Consider the following 27,758-nt stretch of genomic DNA (forward strand, 5'->3'; position numbering starts at 1 on the left):
TTAAAACACAGTGAGGAAGACATTTATTTAAAAATACATTCCAAAAATGCTATTCCATTTATCAATGGCTTTATATTTATGAATGAATGAGGTTATATTTATATACCACCTTTCAAGGAACCCAAGGTCACTTTATAATTAACATAGGCAGTTTATACATGCAGTCACACACCAGTGAGAAAAAGCAGTCAATTGCATACAACATACTCTCAACCAGAAGCCTCAGACCACATAGGGACTGAATCAGGTGCAGGGAAGGAAAAGAGGACTATACCATCCATCACATGCGCGCATACACACGCACACGCACACGCACACGCACGCACACACACACACACTTTATTAGGGAATTCACCAAGACAATTTATTAGGACAGCCAATTGGGTGACATGAAGCTGATCTCAATGTTATATTTTGACTGCAGAACCTGCTGCTTCAGTTGAATATAAAGGTATTATTGTTTCTGCAAAATCTGTTTTAAAAAACCCTTAACCTTCAAGATTGATGGACCTACATTAAGTATCTTATCACATTTATCTCATGAATGTTCTTCCTGGTCACAGAGTTCCTGCAATTTGGCTATGAGGAACTTCTTATCTTCACTCTCCTAAAAAACATAAGAAAATAAAACAAGTAAAAAAAATTCAAATTTGATCAAAAGTACATTTCGGTACATACTGAATTACAAACTAGATTTCTGTTCTACATACATTTTCAATCTGCTCCTGAAGTAAGGCTATTATTCTTTTTTGCCCATCCACAGCTTGAGTATGAATGTAAATAAGGAGTCTGCAAGGGGGGAGGAGACTTCATTGTCACAACAAAATAAAAGTGATGAAGAAAAAACCTTGAAATCTAATCTAAGGCCAGTCATCCTTGACTATCCCACACTCACAAGAAGAACCCTGCTGTGATGAAGAGGAAGAGGGGGTTGTCTACCAAGCAGGTATATGCCCAGCTGAGCCAGTTACTGCTCAACCCCCTGACTGAGGGGAACATATTTGGCAGAGTCCTGAAAGGCCCACAGGTTGATGATGGCTTGCTCCTGAAATGACAACAAATATTTTGATTAATAAATACTCATGGAATACTGTATTTGTGCTTTTAAACTAAGGGGTGATCTAAACTCTCTCCTAGGCTCACCAGACAGTGGCTTCTTGTTTCCCTGCACTAAGATATATGATTCTGCTTGAATCAGCAGTATTAGGACAAGGAAAATGCACCATTGCACCAAATGCACCCCCAATACTGTAAATAACCACAGATGACACTTTACTTCTGTGAAACAAATTTCGTGCATCACTGTGAGCCAATGTGGCTGTCTGTTTGTCTTTCTGTCTCTGTGTGTGCGTGTGCGTGTGTGTGTGTGTGTGTGTGTGTGTGTGTGTGTGTGTGTGTGTGTGTGTGTGTGTGTGTGTGCGTGTGTGCGTGCATGTGAGGGTGAGGAAAAACAAAAGGACCTCAGGTCAGGCCTGAATCTACACACCTCCACATAGTATATACAACACATGCAGCAGCTCCAAGAAATGAGGGACACCAGAGGAGCAACATGAAGAAACTACTCATCTGTGAGGCCCTCCATGACTTCCTGGGTGCCTGGCAGTTATTCAGCAAACTGACCTATCATGATTATTAGATTACATGAAGCAAGAAATTATTGGGTATCATTGAAACATATCACCATGCTAAGCATAGTATTGTGCGGAATACGATTTACTTATTTTCAAGGGAATTTGAATTTACCCTTTTCATGTAAAATAAAAATAATAGTTTTACAGACTGAATTGCTGGCAGCAGTGGCATAAACAGCACTCCAAGCCTGGTTAAAAAAGCATTGAAAGACATCAAAAGTGTGTAAGTGATCCAAGCCTGAAAAAAGGAAAGAAAGTAAGATATTAAAACTAAAGATCGTGACTTTACCAAGCAAGTGTCTGACCATGAATGAGATCCAAAACATTCCGTGCAATATCAAAAATTGGCTTTCTCTTTCTTTTCAACACTTCCTGCGAGATCAATCTGTTGAAGCAGTAAGACAGTAGAGTAACTGTTAGTATGTGTGTAATTTTCAGTCATCCAATTATTGAATAATCTAGTAGTAGTAAATAAATTTAACTGGACTTGTGTTATAATCCCTTGTTATTGTTGCAGCTTTTTAGAAAGACAAATTAACAAACCTCCAAACAAACTCTCCAAAGATAGTGTACAGCACAGCAAATACCATATCCATTAACAGGAAGCGATAAAGCTCCTGTCCAACAAATGTCTCCCAGCACTGCTCATGAAAATGGAAACACTGTTAGAAAAATAATGAGTGAATTTCTAAAAAAAAAAAAAAAAGAATTTTATGAAATCCCTTCAACAAAAATGTACACATATACTTTTTTGAAAACACTAGTTATTATATGCTAGAGTACTGATCTTTTAGTTGGCAGGCAGAGGTGCTAGACTTTACCACAAGTTTTCTTACATCATTGTGCTGTGTAGCAGTGATGTTCAGCCAATGGTAACAAAGAACAACCATAGAACTCACTTTAAACAACAAATTTCTACAAAGGAGAAAGTAGATATTAAAGACAGACGGATTTAATATGATAGACAGACGGATATAAATGATATATAAAGTTTCCAGAGAAACTGGACGTTACACAGAGGTTCATCAAGCAAACTGCTTCTGCAAGCAAAGTTCTAGGTGGTGAAATATAACGCCAGTAGCATTTTTACACTGTCCAGAGCAGCAGTTCACTTCAGTTCTGTTTTATGTGTACAGTGGTTTTTTAAAACAGACATCCCACATTGTGTTATTCTGTTCTCCAGCTCTTTTTTTTTTTGCTGACTCTGTCCAACATGGACTCAGACTGTTAATAACAAAGACTTTCAAAACTTCCAGTGATGAATTGAGCTTTAGCAAAGATAAACAGTTCTGAAAGACAAGGCAGGATATAACTATGCTTTTGTGCCCAGTAGAAGCACAGATGACAATGTCTTTTTATGAGAAATTCTAAGGACAAAAGGTACATATTATTCAATTAGGGAATGAATTCTCATGTATACTCATTACATTCTACAAAATATATTTCTGAATATATTTTAATGAATGTAAGATTTAGCACATCTGCAAAGCAAGTAATTGTAAATGTGAAAAGTGAATGTCAAATTTAAAAGATGACAGTTTATATGCTGACCTTGTTATAGAAACATAGATACAAACAATAATTGAATCATAGCTCTCCAAACATGCAACCATGTTGAAAACAGTAGGTAGCAGATGATTCACACAGCAAACTAGAAAAGGAAATTCCAACAACTTGTCATCCTTTGCAGAATTTCCATGTTTGCACTATACATGAAAAGAAAAAAACAGACAAAGGCACACACTTTATAAAATATACAATACCACAAAAACTCACATCACATACCAGAACCATATTATTCCTTGTGGCAGCTACATTAAATAAATGGGCCCTCAAGACTCAAGTCCTGCATTAGATTAAATTAAACTGCATTAGATATTAGCTAAGTTCTCATGTTGAATCAATATCATTAACCTGAGCTGTGGAGGTTTAAGAAAGTTGCAGTAGGGTATATAAATATATATAACCCAATAACAGTTCAGTAATGGATACCTGACCTAACTGGATTTATTTATCTGAGGAAAGTAAAAGAACAAGAGGAAAAAAGAAGAAATCACTGGAAATAGGAATTCCCTAACTAGCTAGCTAAATGAATAAATAATAATATAACATTTATATATGAATATATGAATAAATATCACTCTTAACCACTTTCAACATTGTCAACTTCATCATAATCATATTTTCACTTGTCAACAATGTCTACAAGATAGGAATATTGATCTGTCATTAGCTGCAGATGTACAGCAGCTTGAACCTGCTGCAGTAGTTTCAAAAGTTCATTATATCAAAATTAGCTGACATGCAGCTAAAGTACGAATAAGATAGATGTACTTCAAGTTACCTTAAATTTGACTGAAACCAAAGATAGGAACTGAAATTTTAGGCTGCTTTAATGCAAGGTCAGTTCTCCTGCCTATATTATATTACATATTATGAGTATACACTGAATTTATTCTAAATTAAAATGGCATCATCAAACAACTGAGCAATATAAGCCTCCAATAACAGTGTTCTCCAATAAAGCAGCCTAGTTTATATTTGATTAGTTGTGCCATTTCTCCTAATTCTTCATTAGCCTTTGTTTTTGTGTATGCTTGTTGCCATGGGTCTATATAAACGTGTAAACAGATTGTTCAGAAAACCACTGTTCATATTGCAGTAGTCCAAGGTGAACTGATATGTAGTGTTAGTTTGGGGTATATTTTCACACAGTACATTGTAACAAATTCCCTACCCTACCTCTGTAGACATGTAGTAGATTGCAAGCACAGAGCAAGAAGTGCTGCCCAAACAAGCAACCCATGCGAAGCAGTGAGTAGCTAACCGGTGCAGCCTGAACAAGGCGTTTTGCTTCGGCTTATCACAGCCAAGTTCACAAAGTAACTCCTGCCACAAGAGACATGTGCACATTTGTAAGAGACAAGGTGATTTTTTTTTTAGGATTCACTTCAAAAGACATAGGAGTCCTTCAATGGAGTGCATTCTTCACTATGCATTCATATTTTATAATGCAGTTAATAAATGTATGTTGAAGATCTTCAATTGTATTTCATAACGGCTCAACCTTTTCTTCAGATACTTTAAACATTCTGCCAATGGTGTTAAAAGCAATATAACTGTCACATCAGTTCTGAGTTCTGCTTTTTCTTACCACATACGTGTTTCACATGCTATTTAAATCCCATAGATCACACCGTGTCTGAGAATTATAAAAACTGATAAACACCATCTCTATCCATGCACAAGTGATCACAACAAGCTACACATTTCAGTATTGCATACACTGAAGCTCTCTCACCTTTAGTTGTGTACAGATGTTCTCTGACTGCAGTTTAGCTGATGTCTTCTTGCTAACTTTAAAATCCCAGCAACTGAAAACCTTCAAAGCTATGTTCCCATGAGACTTGAAATTCTGAAAATTTTCCCCTAACATTTTGGACACACTATGCAAGAAAATAAAATAGTGTAACTCATGGCCTATCTTTGCAAGAAATAATTATACAGTATTTAAATATAGGGAGACAAAGAAGCAGACCTGTATACAAGCGCTATGCAAGTGACAATGAGACCTATTCCAATGATGAGTAAATATGCCAGCTGTATATTGTATGGTCCTGCCATATACGATCCACTTTTGTTTCCTTGTTGACAGCTTTTGTCTTCTGTATAGTTATAGTATCCATAAAACAGTAAAGAGTTAGTGAGCACACCCTAATTTGGAGAAAAGTACAATCATTATTAGACATAACATTGTATATAAAAGAAAAGGGAAGAAGTAGAAAATGTTTAAAAATTCATAACTATTTATCCTTACTGTGCCAGTAAGAATGTCAAAGCCAGTGAAACTGATACTGTTGGGACTTTGAGATGAGCCATGAATTACTTGTGGTAGGACCAGGAAGAGGATGACGATGACAGAGAGGAATATGTTATAGAGAAGGAGGGTCCGGAGGAAGAGAAAATAAGAGAGCACTCCAGTTCCAAAACGGCTGCTCACCTGCTTCAGTGCCCCCTGCCAAATATGCAAATAAATGAGCAGGGAAAGAACACCCTGCCAGCCACTGTACAGGGTCTGTGGATAACGCACGCACACACACACACACACACACACACACACACACACACACACACACACACACACACACACACACACAAAGAAAGCAAAACATAAATAAAACATTTTAACAGTGGCATCCAATGATTTGAGATACAATAAATAAATGATATTCACCTTTACAAGACAAGTTATTGTCATTTTCATTGTAATGTGAGCCTTATCTCTCTCAGGACAAGTCAGCACTCTGAAAAAAAAAAAAACATTTGGATTGCTAAGCATTGTATTTGTATTCCTCATGAACTCTAATGTTGCCATCATGCCAAAATGTTATCATACCTGAGTTCACATTTCTCAGACAAACTTAAAGGCGTATTACGCAGGTGATGTGCACGCTCTCCAGCTGATAAAGACATCAGGTTCTTCAAAAGAGTCTGTCTCTGGGGCTCTGCCCATACAGACACACAAGCATATACACATCCAAATATATACACAAGACCCACACATTCAAATAGGCCCATTCACCCATAAATAGCACTGTACCCAAAAAGTAATGCAAGATTGGATGCTTTCAAAAAATGCAACTTTACATCAGTTTAATGGCAGCTTGTCTATATATAAATCTCATTGGTGCTTACCCTCAGGGGAGGAATCCTGAAGCAGTAATTCCATGACATTGCTAGCTCTGGACTCCTGGGAGTGGGCCTCTCGCTGCTGGCACTGTGTGTTGGTAGCTGCCCTATTCTGTCCTTGTGGAAGATAAAGACAGCTGTGTTTCTAATCTGTTGTGTCAAACAGACACTTAAAAAGCTAACATGAATACACATTCTATTGGGAAAAGCTACTGAGTGCCACCTAGCATGATTTAATTTGCAAAATGATAAGTGGCCTACTAAGTTTCATTCATTATTTACTATGGCATGACTTTTTGGAGGAAATATTCCTTTAAAACTATAAAGGTCTAATTAATATTTCAATACATAGTGACTGCAACAGTTTTCATCCATTTGTGCCATAATATCAATAATGAGAGCAATTCAGCTTTTAGTAACCAAGGAGATACATAAATTACTGCATCTTTCATGAATGTTAACTTACTCAATGAACAACTGGGCATTGAAGACAAAACCCGCAAAGTGGCAGCAGCCCAGTGGTTCCTCATCAAAGACTTCGTCTGCCCAGCTTCTTCTGTATCCTCATGTGCTGGAACAGCAAACAGACAAAAGCACAGGTTTTGATTTAAGGAGCAGTACAAAGAAATCCACTGAGATGATTTTAACATTTCACTGTAATGTTTACTTTTATAGAACTCAGCTCATACTTGTGACTCTGCTTCCGCTGCTTTCTCCTCTAAAGGCCATTTCAACTGTGTCTAAGCCTCCATCTACACTGCAACTGGCTTCTGAAACCAGACAGCTTTGGAAGTTTTCAAAATCCTCCTTTGAAGATCTAAAGATGGGAGGAATTGTGTGCACATGAAGATGCATTAGGAATAAAGCACACACAACTAGTTACATGCCATGCATTGGTTCATATAAAAAGAAATGGTAATCAAACCAAAAATGTTAGAAATAACAAAACATAGAAAAGAGAGGAAATTCAAAATGCATGAGACTAAACAAACATGCACAAGTTTCAAAGAAAGTATGAGGAAAAGGTAAAAAGTATATTAGAGAACAGCATGTACAGCCAGCATGCAAATATAATTTCTAAGTTAACTTCCCATTTCAGAAATAGTCAGAAATAGAGTATGTGTGGTGACGTTTATGACTACTTTGATTAACAAGTCACTGTAGTGAATTTTTTAAAATTAAAACTTAAACCACAGAAAATACTTTGAAATAGTTATTTTACCATAGTTATTTTGAGCAACACAAAAAATAAATGAATTCCTTTCTTAACTCACACAGAATCTAGTTTTGTCTCATGGATGTCCACAGCAAAGCTTACATTATGTGCCATTTTGGTGAAGTGCAAGACGTTCTCTATGATGTGCTTTTTATATGCCTTATACCCCACCTCCTATTTGCAAGAATGCATGCATGCACACCGACACACACACACGCACACACGCACACGCACACACACACTCACACACACACACACACACACACACAAAGGCCTGGACTTAGAGTCATCTGAGCTTAACTCTTCCTGTCAAAATTTTTGTTGGTAAGCATCTTATGACCAATGAAAGCATGCCAGCTAATGCCAATCTGATCCTCTATATAAGTGCTCAGACAGACAAAATCTAGTAAAAACAATGAAGTCTATTTTTATTGTTACTTTTTGGGTGGGCATTTGGAACCCCGCAAGAGTGTCAGTGGATGTTATTTTGTTGATTAAGAGGAAGGCTTTGTTAAATAAGTTAACACATTATTCTAGGTTAGAATTGCTACTGAAAAGAACAGGCTCCTAATTAGACAATTGATCTGACTGAAATTTCCATCAGTACTTTCCAGTCTAAATTTCCATCCCTTCAAACTTGCAGAAGCGCTGCTGTAACATCAACACAAGGCCATGGGTCTCATTTTGATATTAATCTAGTCTACAAATGGTGATCATGAGAATTTTTTATGAACTTCCAGAGAGTGCCCTTGGGATGCAGACTTCAGCTAACTTGTCTTGTGGAATTACCTTAAATTCATAGTAAAATGGCAAAAGACCAAAATAGTAGCGATTCAGTAGAGGAAGGAAAATGATTTTTTTTAAAACAATTAATTCATGACTCCTCCCCCGAGGGTTAAAAATAGCCTACCGTAAAGAAAAATAAGACTCAGAAAAAGTTTTTTAAAAAAAGGATGACAAAAGAATTGTTGAAAAAATGTCCTACAAAGAAAAATATGTTGCAATACATTGGTTGTGCATTATTATATATGTTTATAATTCAGTGCGGTATTATATGTAATATATTTTGCATTATTATATACTTTTGTATTTCAGTGTGGTATTATATGTAATATATATTTTTTAAAAGCACTGGCCTAATTATTACGCCATGGTTCGCATTTTCGCACACACTTATAATTTAGGCTGTGTAGACTGACAGGAAGATGATTTATATTTGTGTGTACAGCGAAGCATTTGGTTGTTTAGTGAAAATTGGTTAAGACTGACAGGAAGGACAGGAAGAAGACCTTTAAAAGGCACATTTGTGTGTACAGTAAAGCATCAATTTAAATTGGCTAATGCAATGGTCATACAGTAACCGAAACCTTGCAGTTTGTTATATACATTTGAAACGCTCAAACAACGTTTAAAAACAACAAAATGAACCAATGACTGAAAATGTATTTATTAATTACTGAAAATGTATTTTCAGTGTTTGCTTGTGCTTTGTATTTTATTCGTAGATTTTGAAGCATGTGCGTGAGCTCCTGACTGCAAAACGAGCGAGAACGAGAAAACCAAAATAAAACTCCACCATTACCCACTGGTCCCACTGCGATCGGCAGTTGGCCACGTTAAATTAATGACGTGTACCTCCTGAAGGGGCGGACCAGTCTGTTTTCAGGAAACTAGTGTAAAAGTAAACAGAAAGTTGAGACATAAGGTAGCTAAATAAGCTACAGCTCCAGGAAGCCTGATAAGACTATCACAAAATGGAGAACAGCGCTTATGGTGCATCTCTGGCTGGAGGTTCCTTTGATTTTTTGAGCTTTATTAAGCAGCCTCAAACCATAGTTCGCCTGCTGAGTTGGGTGAGCTTCCCGTTGGTGAAAGTCGCGTTGGATAGTTCGTTAGCTAGCTAAGCTAGTTTAATGACTGTTCCTGAAACGTCCTCTTCTCTATATTAAGCCTGGGTGGTAGCTAATCAACTATCTAACAGTGGCTTTAACAGATTTAAAAATGACCAGAAATACCGTCCGTGCTTCGTCAGGGTTCTTACAACTGCATTGTTAAGTGATACAAACGTGGGTTAGCTAGCTAAAGAAATAGCTCCAATCTTGGAACAGACAGCTGCTCGGTAACCTGTTACGTGAGAATACAAGGAACTGAGAATTATTTTAATGAAAACGTAGCACCTCGTGACGTTCTTGTTTTCGATCCTTTAGTCAGTTTGTTAACGTGAACATTTCTCAGCAACGTTTTGTATGTCTTTCCCTCTAGTTTTAGAAATGTAAGGTAGAAAGCATCAATTGATTAAAATCTCGTGACTTTATTCATGACTCACCTGTATTGACTGTTGACTTTGCTATTGGAGTTACTTCGTGAATGGTCTAACAATTACGGTTCTGGAGCAGGCATGTATTACACATTTTAGTGTTAACTAATTGGCTAATTAACGAATCTTTCATGAGTTTATAAAAGGAGCGAGGCAAAATAGTAGCTTTTTCTTGAATTCTGTTTATAAGATTTAAAAGTACTGAGGTACTGTTTTACATAAACTATAAAATGAAGTATTTGAAGATAAACACAAATTATACTAGAAAATTATGCAGCTATTTAGTTATGTAGTACACTACACTTTGAACTTTTTCAACACTGGACAGGTGCACTGTAGTCTAAGTGTGTATGAAGTGCTACTCTGTTTAATTCTGCTACACACATTTACTTATTTGCTACCCTCTTCTGCTTTTCAGCTCTGTTCCATAGTGGTTTTTGCAACCATTACTGCAGAAGGCTACATCAACTCAGGACAGAGTCCACAAGCTAAATGCATATTTAATGAGAATGATGGTGCCTGCAGTTATGGGTCAGCTGTTGGAATTCTAGCTTTCCTGGCATGTGTTGCCTTTATTATTCTGGATGCTTACTTTCCCCAAATCAGTAATGCCAGGGAGAGGAAATACATTGTCATCAGTGATCTTGCTTTTTCTGGTAAGGAAACCTATGTTTTTACTTGCCTATGTCCATTCCCCTATATAAATATATAGGGTATAAATATAATTAGAGAGCTTGCCTGTTTTTAACAGCATTTCCCTGGAATAAACCACTTGTAGTGGTGTTCTTGAAGGTTAACAGTAGCTGATCATAATGGCTACTTTCCCTACTCTTCACTCTTTGTGTTTATTCACTTTCACCTGGACTTTCCCTTTTCACTAGGCGTGTGGACGTTCTTGTGGTTTGTATGTTTCTGCCTCCTGGCCAATCAGTGGTCACACACTAAAAACGAAAAGATTCAAAAAGATGCTGCAGGAGCTGTGATAGCCTTTGCCTTCTTCTCCATTGTGACATGGGTAAGCAAGTGTTTTCCAGCTGTACATGAAGTTTCAATCTTGTGTTTGATAAACTGAAACAAGCCTTATTTTTTGTTGTTCTTTCTAGGCACTGCTTACCCTGTTTGCTTATAGACGATACCGCCAAGGAGTGGGTGACGTTGGTCTTGGCTACACTGATCCTGCCTATGACCATACCACTCCATACCCTGCTTATCCTAGTAGTGCTCCAGGAGGCTATCAGCAGTCCCCATTCACCAATAATGCCTCAGGCGAGGGAAGCTATCAACCCCCATCATATTAAAGTTCAAAGAATAGAATCCCAGGGTTAGAATTAACACAAGTCATTGCAGTTCATCAGTGTGCACTGATTCTTGCACTCCACTGTTTAACTGGACCCATATATATCAGGATAAGAGTGAAAAATTATCCATATAACTGTTTGTAGAAAGATTTGTAAAAGTTTGATAAATATGGGTCCTGTTGTTTTTGTTTGTTTGCATTTTTTTTAAATGATTATTTGCCTGCAGTTGACAATCAGGCTGATATGTCTTGTACGTATTTCTGTGCTCAAAACTATTTGGTTTTGTCATCAGTGCTACATGATTAATTCAAAAAAAACAAAACAAAAAACCAAACAAACCGTGAATTAGCAGTGTCTTAACTATTGGAAATTATTTTGACTGTATATTGGCTTTGGTGCATAAACACAACAGTAAAAAAGGAAAGGGCCATATTGTAAAGATAAAGGTTGTATTATACACATTACTGCAATCTGAGTAACTTTTAAGTACATATGGAATGAGCAATATTAAGTGCCATGATGTATAGTATGTACTGTACATTCTGTACTGTTAAATAGTATAGATTACTGTTTATTAAACTTGCATCATGTGCAGCCAACAGCTTCACTATATTTGCAGTTGTGATTCTACATAGCCACAAATTTTAAGTACAAAATTCACACAAACAGGTGTATGCACATTAACTATTTAATTGTAATTTTGTGCTGTATTAATGTAAAGATTGACTAATAGAAGAGAGAAAATATATGAATTACTGGAAACCAGTGCCTTAACGTCAGATACAACATACACCACTTAAGAATGTGCCTTTTTACCTACTTCCTCTATGCAACTGCTTTGTTGTACATATTTAATGCAAAACCAGTTATGGATTCTTAAAACGTATCACCATAAAGTTGTCTTTATATTTGTATAAATGTGTTATTTTATACCAGGAAGCCAAATTCAGAACTTCTTCCCCTGACCATAAGAATTGTGCCCTAAATTTTTTAAATAACTGGTGCTCTACTTATAATTTTTAATTGTGGACATTTGTTTATGCCAAATTTGTCCAATTTGTAATATATGTTGTTTTTTGTAAATCCAATTTGTAAATTATGTTTTATACATTTATTGCACAATGATTCCTACAAGAGAGCACAAATAAGAATTTCTAATCAGACCACTGTCAGTAACATTGGTTTATTAACCTCTTATGGCATACTTTAAAGATGTCTATAGTTTGTTAAAAATATAGATAGATTTCATGAATGGATGAAGAGTTATATGCATTTGTAACTTACTGAAAGTACAGGCACCATGAGTTTATATGTGTGACTGCTTTCCAGTAAAAGCTGGTTTTGTTAGATTGGAAATGTGTGTCTTTTGTCTTAATGTTTATTGAATTAAAGGGACAATTTCTAAGTCAAGGCATTAATGAACAGCCAACCAATAAGATTCACAGAATATTTAACAGGTAGACACTGGTGCCATTTGCTGCTGGACACAATATTTACTTCACTTCTATCTGGACCCATATTAAATGAGCCCTTGCAACGAAAAACCATATGTATCGATATGCTGTTTCTCTGCAATCTACAAAATAAAAACAATAATATAAAGCATTATTGGAAGTTTTATTTTTAAATTTCCCCACAAATGAATGTGACTCTAAATAAAGCATATTTAGCATTTGAATGTAAAAGTTGTACAAAATCAAAAAACTAAAATAACTGATTAAACAAATGTGAAATGGCTGATATATGGGTTTTCATTGCAAGGGCCCAATTTTTAAAACCATAAAATATAATTTAATTAAAATCTATTTATAATCAACACATTACTACCAGGTACTAGGTAGTGACTCTATTCTACTCTTAGGGTGATATGACTCAGAAAACGCTTAACAAAACCATGAATTTTACTCCATCAGTATTTTCATCAATATTTTTATTTTATTACATTCTATATATAGCCTTTTCATGATAGATTCTCAATAACACTGATGCTGAGTTACACCAAATGAGCTAAGGGTGACATGAAGATGCTGTCTGTTAGCTTCATGCTATCTGTTGGCTGTGCACATTGGGACATTTTCCCATGCTGGCTAGACTTTGCACAACTACCTGTGGCTCATGTGGCTTCCACATTTTCAAGCTGAGCCCAGTCTTAGCAATATAGAAATATTTCTCCTAGTTTCACTGCACTGACGTCAAGTTCCAGATATTCAGAAAACATTTATTCGGTGTTTTAAAATGGTTCTCTGATGTCTATATAGAAGGTATGTGACTTTGTTCTGGCGATATAACCCTATGATTTCGCTCTAAAATGAAACACGCTGTTTTTTGACAACTCATTTTGGTGGGCTCATGAATATTTGATGATCTCCGATTGGCTGGTCTGATTGGCTGGTTTACATGAGGCACCACGATGTATGTTTGAGGCTGTATTGGAGGATATTTCAGTTCTCAAGCAAAATTGATTAACAGATTGACTAGATGTCTTGTCAAACGACAGTTCAGCTTCAGATGTGCAAACAAACAACTTGTCCAGGATCCTGTTAAATTTGAACTTCCATCGTGCTTGTTGCTCTGTCATTATTTTGTTCATCACAATAATTTCAGAACTGATGCAGGTTCAGCTGTGGATGTCCATGATAATATTGTCTGGGCTAGAAAGTGGACTGGTGTATGCGAATTCTGGGGGCATAAATATTAATCAGTCTAAGATTTGTATTGTTTATGAGTGATTTATATTTTGAGGTCACAAAAGAGTTCGAAGTTCACGGTATGTCTTTTCCAAGTACAAAACTCTACATTATTCAGCCATGTCAAGTAAATAGTTAGAACAAACTATGAAATATATAGAACATAATAAAACTGTGGTATCATCACACGTTTATTGGGTACCTGAGAAAACCTGTTTGAAAAACTGAGTTTTGGTACGGAAACCTGCAACGCCCCATCCTCCATCTCTGTTTGGCTAAAAGCAACATCCGGCAAGCATTGTGCATCGCCAGGTGCTTATTACTGTGGACAAAAAACACGCTGGTGCTGCCAAAAACATTCACGAAAAGAAATTTAATAAAAGGAGAGTTAACATTGCAAGTGCTTGTACAAAATGAAAGTTGGATGCAGAATTAGCGACATTCCTGGACAGTTAACTAGCTAACTAATGTAATCCCGATCTGTGGCTATAATGAACTGTTTGAATAACAGACTTTAGATAACTAATAGAGTACATAAATCTTTATCACTTAACAATTTATCAATTAAGTAAAGGAATGCTTTCAGTGAAAGCTGTTCTTACAGCTGCAAATCGTTAATGAGCCTAATTTAAAGGTTTATAATTTCACTATCATAAAGCTAAGATAACTTTCATAGTAGGCATCATGATACCAGGGTAAAATGCTAGTATTATTTGTTGAAGCGACAGAACATCAGAACTAGTGGGATTCTCGGCATCCCTCCATAGCACATCTTTAATTGGATCCATAACAAACGCAAATTATTTGTTACTGGAAGCCCATAAGCATAACAACCCTGAGTCACCGAACAATGGACTCACCAGTAAGATGCATGCAGAGCACCATCTATCAAAAAAGTGATTTGTTCCTATATAGCAAATAAATAAAATCTGAAAAATTGTGCTTATAAGTCAAGGACCATGTGAGTAACGTTTTGTTTATGAAAATTTGATGATTTTAAAGGACGTGTCTCTGTTTTAAACTTAGACTACATAACAAACAAAGTTTAGAAAAGATATAGTAAGGAATAATATTCCAGAGTGAATCAAGGCTTTTAAGAAATTTCTAAATCCAGTTAATTTTGAATGTAGAACTGAGCATGGGAAAATTAAAGAAATTCTGCCCACTGGCTTAATATGAATTCATTACAACAGAATTCCTAATGCAATGAATTTTATTTTTCCAAATTATTTAAAAAAATAGTCATCAATTACTTCACTAACTTGACTTGGAATATTTAATGACATAGCCATGTATATGAATCTATAAATCCTTTCTGCCTTAGTTAAAAACATTCTAACCTTAATTGACAGATCCTTAAATAGCCAAAGGTTAAGTATTGTCCTCATCTTATCAATGGCTGGATCAAAATTCCATCTGCTCCTCTCATCTGGATCCTTGCAGATCACAATTCCTAGGTATGTAATCTGCTCTTTAACAGGCATATTGTCAATTATCTGTATCTGACAGTTTTTAACTCCTAACAACCCACATTTTTGAGGACTGTGGTAGCTCAGTGGTTAAGGTACTTGAATTGTAATTGGAAGGTTGCCAGTTCCTGCCACTGCCAAGTTGCCACCATTGGGCCCCTGAGCAAGACTCTTAACCCTCAATTGCTCAAGTTGTACTCCATCATAATTGTAAGTTGCTTTGGATAAAAATTGTCAGCTAAATACTGTAAATGTAGCCTATGTAAATACTGGAAGCTTTAGAGAATATTTCAGTTGTCTCATAGAGACCTGAGTATAATAGCTTTTTTAAAAAAGCAGCATGTCATCAGTTAATTGGCTCATAACAATCTCTTGGTCATCGATAACCCTGTCTGATCACCCATTTTAACATAATTTAGCAGTCACGTGAAAAGAAGAAAAATATATCGGGACAGCCTTGCTTAAATCCTAGATTTAGCTCAAATCTAGGCGATCTACCACACAACAGAGCAATTGATATGATTATACATAGCTTTAATTGCCTCACAAAAAGTCTCCAAAACAAAATTTTCTTAAGGCGTGGAGGATGAAGTTGTGCATTACAGTATCAGGTTTTATAGAAATCCAGGAAAATAATAAAAGTTTCTTTAGAGCATAAATCAGAGTAATCTATAAAATCTAAAATTAGTCTAATACTGTTGGATATATGTCTGTTAGCCATAAATCCAGATTGAGCTTCATCTGTGAGATGGCCAATAACTGATAACTGATGGCCAATAACTTTGTAATCATTATTCAATAGATAAATCTGCCTCCAGTTATCTATTAGCAGCAGCGGATCATTTTTAGGCTTAGGTATAAACGTCATCAGGCTTCAGTGTTGGAGGACGAGTGCGATTATGTATACTCTCCAAAAACAAAAACAACAACTCTCAAACAAACATGGTCAGTTGCTCGGAATTTTTTTTTTTTAATGCAATTCAGCTATAAAGCCATCTACTCCTTTCAGAGAATTATTGATTTTAGGATGCGAGATAACATAACTTTAAATGAAATCCTAAGTGCTACCATCACGTTATTCCTGCTGGCTTTTGTCAATAGTTGTCACATCATACATGGAATTCAGAATTGTGGTCACTGGAATCGTACAAATCGCCAAGTAAGCAAGGACATGTCTACTTAGTCCTCTGTGATAACCCTGTTAATGTTCAACCGTTTGAATTGAGCTAAAACTAAGACAATGTTTTTGCTTAAAAAGTCATATTTTTTCCACCTTCCTCTATCATTTCCTAGACCTAATAAAAGCTGCCTCTGCGTTATTTTGGTATAACTCGTCAATCGCACTTTGTAAAGTAACCATCTCAACTCTTTCCTTGTCAGTTAGCATATGATGTGGCCGTGAGGATAGAGAGGCGATCCTAGAAACAACTTCCTTAGCTTAGCCATCGAGCTTTCTTTAGCCCTAAGTAATTTACCAGCTTCATGTTTGAATGATTCCAAATGAGTGCAAAACCTTTGGTCCTTAAGTACCGTATTCCAGTAAATGGCATCTAAATTTCTTATGACTGCATCATCAGACTTCAATAGAGAATTATTAACTTTCCAATATGCCATGGTGTATTGCTTAACATTGAACGAAGAAAGGGGGAGATTGTGATTGAAACCACCCTATGATCTGAAAGCAGAGTAGGCATGATATTGACAGAAATATCTTTCAACAATAAACTGTTGGAGACTAACCAGAAGTCTATGTGCCACTGTCTTGTTCCGACTGTATTGACTACTATGCCACTAACTATCCCCCCAATTGTGTAAGTAACGCTAACCTACTAACTGTGTTTTATTTATTGGTAGTTTTTAAAAATTGCTTTATTATTTTATTAGGATCCCATCTGGCTGCTGACTGTGCTGGAGGTTCACAAAACTAGTCATACGAAACTAAATCACATCACATTTATTGTTTTGATTTGAACCAGCAGGAAAGTCAGAAGATATAGGATGAGCCAGAGGGATAGAATGTAGATGCTAATATTGGTTAATTTTGTTATAGAAAATGTCCAGTATGATGGCATTCCGTGTGCAACATATGCCCAGTGAAATAATAATTTTCTTAGTGTTAGAACATCAGGAGAGCATTCTGTACCATGTGCAAACCATATATCATTACCCCACTGTGACTTTCCATCATATCAGATGCAATCAAGGGAATTTCTTGAAAAAACAGAAATTAGTCATTTGATGTTTAGAGAACAAAAACGACACTGCATTTCAATTCCTTTTTCAATCCCCATGCATTAAGCGAAACTAAAGACTTGAGTGTTGAAAACTGGGTGCCAAAACTACTCGCTACCATGAAAGGTTCATGTGAAACCTCAACAAAATTAAAAAACTGAGCTCAGAGCTCAGAGAACCATACATGCACAAATCACAGTAACCAAAGAACAAATAAAAAACAAGAGCAACCCCTAGGCACTATTTTGGGGGTTGGATTTCAGTTCATTAACAAAGGCCTGACCACTGATTAAGTGCACCATTTTCCCTTGTAAGCATGTTTCCTTCACCACTGGCCAAAGTAGAAGCCTTCTGTCCCTGTCCACTTTGGAAAGATCTATGAAACACAGCCCTTTCTAGGAAACTAGGAAATCTTGGCAGTCTTCCATATAGCATCATGAACAACCCTTGATGTGAACTTGATATTATTTCCTCTAGGCTCATTTGCTGGTGACTTTCCATGCTGTCTGTGACCCAGGCAATGCATAACATCAATGACCAATGACAATTTTGCCACTTCCTCTGGTAGAATAGACTAACAAATATGAAAAACGTCAAGGTGTGCTTCCATGGCATTGGTTTCAAGTACCCCGAGAATGCAAAGATTCCAGTGCTGTAGGTAACGTTTTGGCAGCCTCTATACATGATTCTCTGTGTGAGACTCTAATGTTGTAGTGTGATCACTTCCCCTTTATATCCTTTCTTTCTGTGCATAAAAAGTCAATATTTTTAGGCCCTCTATTTCAAGGGTTTTGTCTGCAGTTAGCTTCTCTAACATGTCAGATGTGAAAATTAACCAGGTGATCTCAGTTTAAGGATATTAGAAGTTTACAATGGTCAACCAGAGGACAGTTTGAGCTTGGCCTTTTTTGCAGCTGGTGAATCACAAGGAGTTAAAGGCAGCCATGAGAAGCTGTATTCAGTTACAGAAACATCAGAAGAGACGTCTGTCGTAAGATAGTCACGGCCATTGTCGTCTAACACACCCAACTCCATCTTTAGCATTTCTGGTCACAGCCTCTTTTTCCTTCCTTTTCCGCTCAGATTTCGGCATTAGGGTGTGCATCAAAGTACTTCCTCAACCCCTTAACCTTTAGAACAAAACTAGTAAAAGGCAGATCACAAACAAACGAATTTAAAGTGTCAAATCATAAATTAAATTGGTAGCATCTAATCACACTTGTGCTCAGGGCACCCTTTTTGTCTTGTCATCTTGATGTTTTACATTTTTACATGGTTTTAAATTACATTTTTAAATTATTATTTTTTTTTAACATGCTAGCATGTTCGCTAGAAAAAGAGAATTAAGCTCCCACACATGGGAGTTTGATGCTGGCTCTGGCCAAACTCCACTGCTATACAAAGAACACCTTGTGGAGTACATGGACAACATGATTAAGGAAAAAGTCTCTCTGAAAAATATCTGAAATATGTCATCATAAATTGCCAGGTGGAGAAATCAGTTCTTTTCTGGTGGAGTGCCCTGATGCTTGTCAATTAACTAGGTTTGTGCATCTATCTAGCTCTCCCACCCTGAGATAATAGCTACCACATGGTTCACTTTTGTTAACAACTTGTTAAATAAGGAACTTGTATTAATATACTGCCTCAGAAGTGAAATCATGGCAACTTTGGTAACACTAGAAAACTACAATTAAATTCCACTAGTCACTGTAGAGCTTAGAGGCTTGATTTGTGTTCAGGGACGGGAGTGGAGGACGGATATAAAATGTTTTATCTTCTGCTAGAGGTGATGTTTCTTCAGTCTGGACTAATGCAGCCTTAAAGTAATAATACTTAGATCAAAATAATTTTACATTTATATGTTTAGCTACCTTGCTTACACTCAATCCTCTACATTACTTTTTTCTGCATTTTGATGTTTTAATTTTTTTATATGCCAGCTTGTTAACAAATCATGTACGTAGGCTGTTGACACAGCTTGTAAATACATAGTTGTAAATTTAGCTACACTGCTCCAACTTACAATTTTTTTCTTTTTTTGGGGGGGGAAATGTGACATTAACTGCTTAACCTAATGATGTTGTTTGAGGAACAAACTAAATCGACTATAAGTAGAATAACCAGAGTGTTGTTTTAGTCGTAATATTCCTTTTCTGAGCACCCAACAAACAATTGTTGGATACAGCTAACAATTTAGGCTACAGTGAAGAGGTTCGTGTTTTTCGCAGACATCCACTGTGACGCATCGCACCCTCTGTACTACCTACGTATGCGCAAATTTTGCGGAAGCGTGATGGTAAAAGACTGCTTCTGCTTATAGATTGCGGAAGTATGTACAATAAGGCTTTCGGACTTGATACCACGACGAAATTGACATCAAAATACTACCGCATCGGTTCTACGCTAACTGTCTCACTCAGCCGTAAGTTATGAATAAATCAAAGAGTGTTTAGTCGTTGCTCATGGCAGGTCTACCATCGGACTATAAGCATCATACGATAATTGGATTTTTAACAATCCTGATCGTTATTTATACTGTCATAGTTCCTATTTGAAATGTTTTGAAAATGTATGTTGGTTTAATTTATAGTTTGATCTGCATGAACATAGAATAGTTTCGGTTCTCAGTACATATCTGCTTGTCATCCGATGTTTTTGTAATCTTTGGTGTCCCACTTAGGGCAATGGAGTCAATCAGATCTTTTATGTCAGATATGTGGACTATGTAGGCTGCAGAAAATGGTGGATGGCGAACAAATCTTCAAACTAATAAGCATATTTAAGGAGTTCTTCACGTACATGGGGGTCAGAGTTTGCCATTAACGTCCTTTGTAGTCTAACTTGTGGGGAGCTATTTCAGGTCTTGCATATGTCTATTTCTTTAGTGAATAGTGCTTTTAATATAGACTAGCATTCAGTAGTTTTTGCAGTCACTGTTGATATTTCTCCATGAATTTTAAAGTGTAATCTTGCGTAGCGTGTGGCTTGCCACAGTGGACCTGATATTAAACGGCCGTAATCCTCCCAGTGTCGTTAAATGTATTTGACACCATAATCCCAGTATTTATTTATTTTTTTCTGAATAGTCTACCAAATGGATCAGTTTCATTGTCAGCTAAACAGTGCCACATAAGTTATAGCCTAAATAGGGTACAGGGAATCACACCTAAGTTCATTAGTTTAAAAGCTATCTGTTTATGTCTAGCTACGTGAATCCAGCGTTTCTTTACTCTTACAAAGGGCCATTGTTACCTAATATGACATGTCTACAAAGCTGACAATATAACTTGTCTGTTCTATCACAGCACTGGTCTTGACCCTCTCTTCATTTATTTATAGGTGAAAATTTATATATCATATACTTTTATTGGGCCTGACTGGATATGGGTAACAGTGTACCAATGAAAGGATTGGGTTTCACAACGTAAATTTTTTATCGATGCAGCATCCTGTTTTACTTGTTCTTGCCATGTTCTTCCTGTTCAGTGTGATTCCTTACTGGCTGTTTAACCACTCCTAATCTCGACGTCAACGTTGTACCTTTATGAAAGACAGTGGGCCACGTAAGAGCTGGATATGTGGCTGCTCTCTGTATGAGGTAGGAACAGGGATATTTACAGAACTTTGCAAATAAATTCAGGGGGACACTTGTTAATCACATCAAATTTATGTTTATCTATAGCAGTATTATTTTGCTTTTAGTACTATTGTTGGAAAATGATTCGAGAGTCATTTTGTTTAATTGTCTTGCTGGGAATATTTGTACACTTATAATATCTATACAGCACAATACAGTTGTAATGCTGCATCATGTTTCTTTGTAAGTTCAAATATGCTGTTGGTATAATGGTTATCCTATATCTGCTGAAAAATAATGTAAGGGAGAATTTACTCATGCTGCCCTCTCTCCATAGGCTTGGCTTCCTCTCATTCCCCCATGCCTGTTTCTCCAGGCTATACCCATCTGGATAACAATGAGCCTATGAACCCTTTGCGCATCTCAGTAGGAGGGCTTCCGATGTTGGCCTCCATGACCAGTCCCACAGACTCCCGTTTTCGTCTCAAATGGAGAGCCATCATCATAGTAATAACTGCACTGATTCTCATCCTCCTCATCTATATGCAGTTGGCAGCCATTCAGTCACGGCCAAATAACAGATATGGCTGGAGGTTAAACCACCCTGAAACTGTGTCTGAGGCCCGCTACAATGACACTTACCCTCTCAGTCTCCCTGAGCGCACTTCCAAGGGCATGCGGTATCGTATTGGAGTAATTGCTGACTTGGACAAAGACTCTCTCAGTGAGAAGAAGCTGACCTGGTTCAGCTACATGCGCAAAGGCTATCTGCTGGTGTCAGAAAGCGGTGACAAAGTGTCAGTAGAGTGGGACACTGACAGGGTGGTGCTGGAAAGCCACCTGTCTGAGAAAGGGCGTGGCATGGAGCTGTCAGAGTTAATAGTTTTTAACGGGAAGTTGTACAGTGTGGATGATCGCACGGGTGTTGTCTACCATATAGATGGAAAAAATGCAGTTCCTTGGGTTATACTGCCAGATGGAGATGGCTCTGTTTCTAAAGGTCAGTATCTTTTTCACTCCTAGCAGAACAATGGAATAATTATGACCACCCTCCCCCCAAAATACCTACATATCCTATGTATTGTAAATTCTCCTATAGTAAAGAGAATTGTGTTCACGTGTTCATACTTGGCTGATATTAATGATAGCACATCATACTGAGAAAGCTACCTACTGAAACATCTCTGTATTGATCTCACTGCATGTTCAATAACATTAATTTTAGTATTTAAAAGGCATTTTCTCTATAGTAACTTACATGTTTTTTTTTTGTTTTTTTTGCATGAATTAAGGCAGAAGAGTGCTGTATTTTATCTTTCTTCTATGTTTTCCCTTCTCCCCCAGTAAGCATTTCACCTTAGGATTTCACAGTTTAATAGTAAGCGTAGTACTTTGCCTTGCTTCTCTTTCTGCAAGGTTTTAAGGCAGAGTGGCTTGCTGTGAAGGATGATCACCTTTACATAGGTGGTCTTGGGAAAGAGTGGACCACGATTAAAGGAGAGGTGGTCAACGACAATCCTGAGTGGGTGAAAGTGGTCGGTTTCCGTGGAGATGTGCAGCACCAGAACTGGGTTTCCAAGTACAACTCTCTTCGCAGTGCAGCTGGAATCAGCCCCCCAGGTGAGTGTGTGAAAGGCCTTAAATCTTCAACAATTATTTTATCCAGATTAAATAGAAATCATTTCAGTTGTGTGATCGATAAGACACCATTACATTAATTACTGTTCTTTCTTTAAAATAAATAAAATGCTATGAAACAAGTGCCATTTCTTTTATTCTATAGTTTGTTTTAATTTCAGGTTAGTTTTTAGATTCCTTTCTTTTCCTGTATGTTTATATCTATATATATTTTTTAATTTTTGAAAGAAATTTCAAAGAATACCAATTTGTGCCAACTATACCCAAGCAATATTCTTGTAGACAGTGTATATAAAATTTCTACAAAGGAAGTTGTGTAGTGGACAGTTGTTTTATCCTTTTTTCACAAAATTTATTGCTATTGTTACTACCCTGTCTAGACTGGGAGGCCGTAACATAGGGTTTGGGTGTAACAGCGATAATAATGAATAATGAAATGCAAACCAGACAACAAGGTTGACAGCAAAGATCAAGTGTATGGATCGAGATGGGGAGCACTGGAGAGTCAGAGGCAAAACCTGGAACACAGGGAAGACAGACACAGATGTGGACATAACACTATTTTATATGTATGTGTCTCTTACTTTCCTCAATCTTGAAGGTTACCTCATCCATGAGTCAGCAGCCTGGAGTGACACACTGCAGCGCTGGTTCTTTCTACCGCGTCGTGCTAGTAACGAACGCTATGACGAATCTGAAGATGAGCGGCGGGCCACCAACCTCATGCTCTGCTCCTCAGCAGACTTCACAGACATCGAAGTAAGGAAGGTGGGCCCCTTAAATCCCACCCATGGCTTCTCTTCCTTTAAGTTCGTCCCAGATACGGATGATCAGATCATAGTTGCCCTAAAGTCTGAAGAAGATGCTGGGACGATAGCGACCTACATCCTGGCTTTCACCTTGGATGGACGTATGCTGCTTCCTGAAACTAAGATTGGTGACGTGAAGTACGAAGGCCTTGAGTTTATTTAGTGCAGAAGGTATAATGCAGAGACGTTGCACATCAGTAAGGGATAATGCACATCAGTGCTGCTTCTTTTGGCATTTGCGTGACAGGGCATACATGTGGACATTGAGTTCTATCTAGGTGGTGTGGCAGCTGAAGATATGTCTCAAACAAAGTGAGATTTACATCATATTTTCTCACTTTCAGGTTATTTATTTAGAGCCTGATTGATAACGGACACGGCTACACTTATCCATAAGTCTCCTCAGAGAACCTTGTGAAGAACCCTAGTCTTATACCAGTATAATGTGCACCAATGAAATGAATGTACTTGATTCTTGACAAGAATGCAGTGAAAATCTTACACATCTCAAGATCCCATATAATTGTACTGAATGTCTTCTTCATAAGAAACAATCTAAGCTCTTTTTTTTGGTCATGTGTGACTTGTTTTACAATAGATTACAAAATGACTAGAGTTTATGTTCTGCTGCAGTGCATCATTTTGGTTAAAATACACCAGAAATCCAGCAAAACCTCCTTAGTGTAGTAGGTTGTTTTGGATTCACTGCCCTTCTGCAGGTAGGTGTTCACTGAGTTTTGAGTAAGTTTCTATGGGTTTGGGCACTTGTTCTTTACATTTAAAAATCCATCCTCCTGCAAAACGCATGAGTAAACACAAGTAAGCATATTCCACCAGCAGCTGTACATGCCTTTGAAGCCATGTGTTACAGATAAGATGATGAGTTGTGAGCATTTGTTTTTTTTCTTTTCACATCTTCAACTGCTCTTGGACAATGTTGCACTTGGTCTCATCTACTGCCAAGACTGATTGAACTGTTACAGCATCTATGCGCTTTTAAGGCCTCTTTGCTCTTGAGACACTTGCATCTCAAATCTACAAAATTCTTTCTGAGATCATACTTATATATTCTTTTCTTTAGATTCATTTTTGATGTATTTATGCCTTTCAAAGTGTATATGAGGCGACAAAAACAACTGCACGTTTTCATTTGCAGAAGACTAAAGGCATTCTACTCTTTACACATGATCATGGATCTCCTGTGCTCCAGGTATTGATGTGACTCTAATATCACATACTAGTTATACAGATTTTGAGATGAACAGTTAACTGTTGCGGACTGCTACCAGGGGATGCAGTCATTATTCAATAACCACATGACAGTGTTTCAGAGATCAGAAATAAATCGGTGCTGTGAACCACATCCTATTTATGTTTAGGCAATGCTCATCATATCATCACAAATATTGAAATTCGCTGATTAAAAATTTCCTATTCAAAAAACACTTAAAATCAAGTTGTTTAGGTACTCTTACTTAAACCCTACTGGTTTTAGTTTAAGAGGGCTGTTGATAAGCATGCACATGAGTTCTGGAAGGAGGGAATTCTGTTCCAGTGTATTCACTGATAAACCATCACAAGACAAATTTTCTGGCCATTATTTGCGTTAAGCTAATGCTTTTGTCCAGAGCAACTTACAATTATGATTGATTACAACTTGAGGGTTAAGGGCCTCACTCAGCAATGGGACTTGAACCAGCAGATTAGAAGTCAAGTACCTTAACCACTGAGCTACCATTGCCTTCTTTGCAATGATTAATTAACTCTACACAGCATGTGATGTCAATGTCCTGTGCAAAATCATTAGTGCTTCACATAGGGTACAGACCACTCACTTCATACCAGAAACCACAACATCAGAAGGGGTCTCGGGTCATGAGGTAGGCACCTTCCTTCTTCTGTATTTTGCTGAATTAAACCTGATACCTCCTGAAGGCTCAGCAGTGAGGTCTGGCACCCAGCACCATTCCCATCCAAGCTCACTTTTAAACCACTTTTAAACCTCTTTAAACATAAACCCAGTCTGGCCTCACTGGGGACTAATGCCATACCCAGCTCAACTGGCACTGTTAATGCATGCTCACTGCTACCAGTTCTATCCAAAAACCCAGTATCCTACCCAGTCCTCCATGTCTCTAGGACACTGAACACCAAAGGCATTCCTCCTTTACAGTGCATTTACCCAGCTACTGTCTTCATCCACAACCACTGACTAGTCCTTTCAGATACTTCTGATAACTCCTTCATACCTACTCTTGGTTTACTGCCTCTAAAACCAAATTGCACAATCAAAGATTGGGCAGACTTTGCTACAAATCCCCTAATACCCATCTACTGGCCTTATATGCACCTGCCACCTCCGTTCTCGCAGCTCATCATCCAAGCCTGCATGTTTCAGCGTCTGCCTTTCAAACGCATCATCAGCTGCATCCTCAAATAGAATGATTACTTCTATAAAATAAACTTTTACTTTTAGAGTTAACATTTCTGGCCTCAACATAGTTAATTCAATACACTGTGGCACCTCTAGTTTTTTACCTACTTTAAATGTGTCAGTTATTCAAGAGTATATCACTTGGAGAAAAATGGCAAATTGCTGTGCTCTGCAGTAAAAGAATGTGATAAAGGACATAATAAAAGTTACTGGGGTTTCATTTTTACAGAATACTAAAAATATATCAGGAAGGTTAATACCTAATAAAACTTAAGCACTTCTAATTTTTTATTACAGAGTCTACAAATTACCAGTTATACATATCTTAGAGATTAATTTGATCAATGCAGTTACTGAAGGTGCCTGTTTGCAATTCATCAGCAACCAGTGATGAACAGGGTAAAAGGTGTGCATACTAACTTATGGGCTACAGTCTGTAAATGTAATGAGTGAAGTAAAAGGTTGGGGCTTTTTAATAGAGTTGGGGGTGATTGTATATTTTATTAACTTTCTGGATCTGCCTGGTTGCTGTGGTTCACACACGTGTAATTACGCAGGGGGACACTGGGGACTTGCACGTGGCATTATCACTGCCTACTGAACTGGAGCCACAGACATGGATTTGGATCTGTTGGTGGTAGAATGTACAAATGTAGGCCTACTCATGCCAATTATATGTGCAATTTACATAACGGGTACTTGCTGATATTGCTATTTTTTCCATCTTAAATATAATAGGAGTATTTTCTATTACTTTATCATTTTCATAAGCAATGTGCTATGGACAGACTAGCCTTTTTGTGCTTCTTGCAAAACTGTGTGGCCAAGAATGGTTGGATAAAATCTGTTTCCATATTGGGGAAAACAGCAATCTCCCCAACACAAAAATGTAATCAGTTGCCCTGGGCCTGAGCATCACTCTGCACTCCATACATCTGTATTGGTGTCACTCCAACTCTGGCAATTTGTTCACTCTCATGAGGAACATGGTTCAGAGTTCTGACATTTATAGAAAATAGAAAAGTAAAATGTATAAAAGTGCACTTTTGCACTTTTAAATGATTTAAAAGTTATTTTCTTTTCATGTTTGTCAAATGATTGTCTTTCATATTTCATTCATATTTCATGCTCAATTATATTTCATACTGAATTCAGATATTAAAATTGCTGTGTATAAGCTTGGTAATTTACCAAGTTTATTGGTAAATTGGTAATTAAAATGGGTGTGTATAAACTGTGCCACAGATCAGTTATTTTCCCTCATGTGCAAGACCTCTGACAATACAGCTTGTGAGACTATAAAAATTTTACAAATGTATTCTAACTCATATAATGAAGTGATAGAAAATACATTAAAGTGCATGTACACTTGCATGTAAATAGCATGATAAATGCAAAACAAAAATGCAAAAGTATTTTAATAACATCAAGACATTTTTTTTTAATTTACCATTCTCTCGAGAACATATTTCATGCAGACAAGTAAGTGGTCAGTGAGACTTAATATGCTGCTTCCACTCCTGGCCACAAGGTGTTGCTGTGAGCTAAAACATATGCTGCATATGTGCAGAAAGTTTGAAACTACTTTGTTTATTCTTGAACATTTATAACCATATTTTTCTTAATCTGTAATACATACAGCAGTCTTGAATCACTATTTGACATTTAAGTGACATTTATTTGCTAAATTTCAGTTTTTTTCTGTGCTCCCTTTTTCAGTCTATGAAAGCCTAGCCACAAGCAAAAGGTCAAATCCTT

The 27,758-nt window shown here is 37.1% G+C and overlaps 3 protein-coding genes across 6 annotated transcripts; 2 read left to right on the forward strand and 1 right to left on the reverse strand.

Annotated features, from left to right (window-relative positions):
* LOC113575178 (transmembrane channel-like protein 6) lies at positions 1-7,647 on the reverse strand. 3 transcript variants are annotated; one of them, XM_027006530.2, is made up of 19 exons: positions 7,595-7,647; positions 7,010-7,137; positions 6,787-6,891; positions 6,327-6,437; positions 6,028-6,136; positions 5,866-5,935; positions 5,518-5,706; positions 5,170-5,345; positions 4,933-5,077; positions 4,374-4,520; positions 3,183-3,337; positions 2,468-2,546; positions 2,175-2,293; positions 1,921-2,016; positions 1,744-1,819; positions 1,487-1,620; positions 896-1,045; positions 711-789; positions 1-607 (listed from the first exon to the last, which is right to left on the reverse strand). In XM_027006530.2, exons 2-19 carry the CDS (start codon positions 7,047-7,049, stop codon positions 539-541), a joined length of 2,049 nt encoding a protein of 682 aa, XP_026862331.2. In that variant the 5' UTR covers positions 7,050-7,137; positions 7,595-7,647; the 3' UTR covers positions 1-538. The 3 variants fall into 3 exon arrangements, with proteins under 3 accessions (XP_026862331.2, XP_026862330.2, XP_026862329.2); XM_027006529.2 differs by having other exon boundaries at positions 2,175-2,272; positions 5,449-5,706; XM_027006528.2 differs by having other exon boundaries at positions 5,449-5,706.
* Positions 7,648-9,196: 1,549 nt separating this feature from the next.
* On the forward strand, positions 9,197-12,507 carry syngr2a (synaptogyrin 2a). The gene is made up of 4 exons (XM_027006635.2): positions 9,197-9,389; positions 10,272-10,509; positions 10,735-10,868; positions 10,957-12,507. Exons 1-4 carry the CDS (start codon positions 9,291-9,293, stop codon positions 11,149-11,151), a joined length of 666 nt encoding a protein of 221 aa, XP_026862436.1. The 5' UTR covers positions 9,197-9,290; the 3' UTR covers positions 11,152-12,507.
* A 7,358-nt stretch (positions 12,508-19,865) lies between these two features.
* Positions 19,866-25,018, forward strand: cant1a (calcium activated nucleotidase 1a). 2 transcript variants are annotated; one of them, XM_035531934.1, is made up of 5 exons: positions 19,875-19,964; positions 21,029-21,140; positions 21,457-22,119; positions 22,536-22,739; positions 23,359-25,018. In XM_035531934.1, the coding sequence occupies exons 3-5, from the start codon at positions 21,480-21,482 to the stop codon at positions 23,727-23,729; spliced, it is 1,215 nt and encodes a 404-aa protein (XP_035387827.1). In that variant the 5' UTR covers positions 19,875-19,964; positions 21,029-21,140; positions 21,457-21,479; the 3' UTR covers positions 23,730-25,018. The 2 variants fall into 2 exon arrangements, with proteins under 2 accessions (XP_035387826.1, XP_035387827.1); XM_035531933.1 differs by lacking the exon at positions 21,029-21,140 and having other exon boundaries at positions 19,866-19,964; positions 21,496-22,119.
* Positions 25,019-27,758: the final 2,740 nt, after the last annotated feature.

Source organism: Electrophorus electricus, chromosome 1 (assembly GCF_013358815.1).
Source record: "Electrophorus electricus isolate fEleEle1 chromosome 1, fEleEle1.pri, whole genome shotgun sequence".
NCBI classification, from domain to species: Eukaryota; Metazoa; Chordata; class Actinopteri; order Gymnotiformes; family Gymnotidae; genus Electrophorus; species Electrophorus electricus.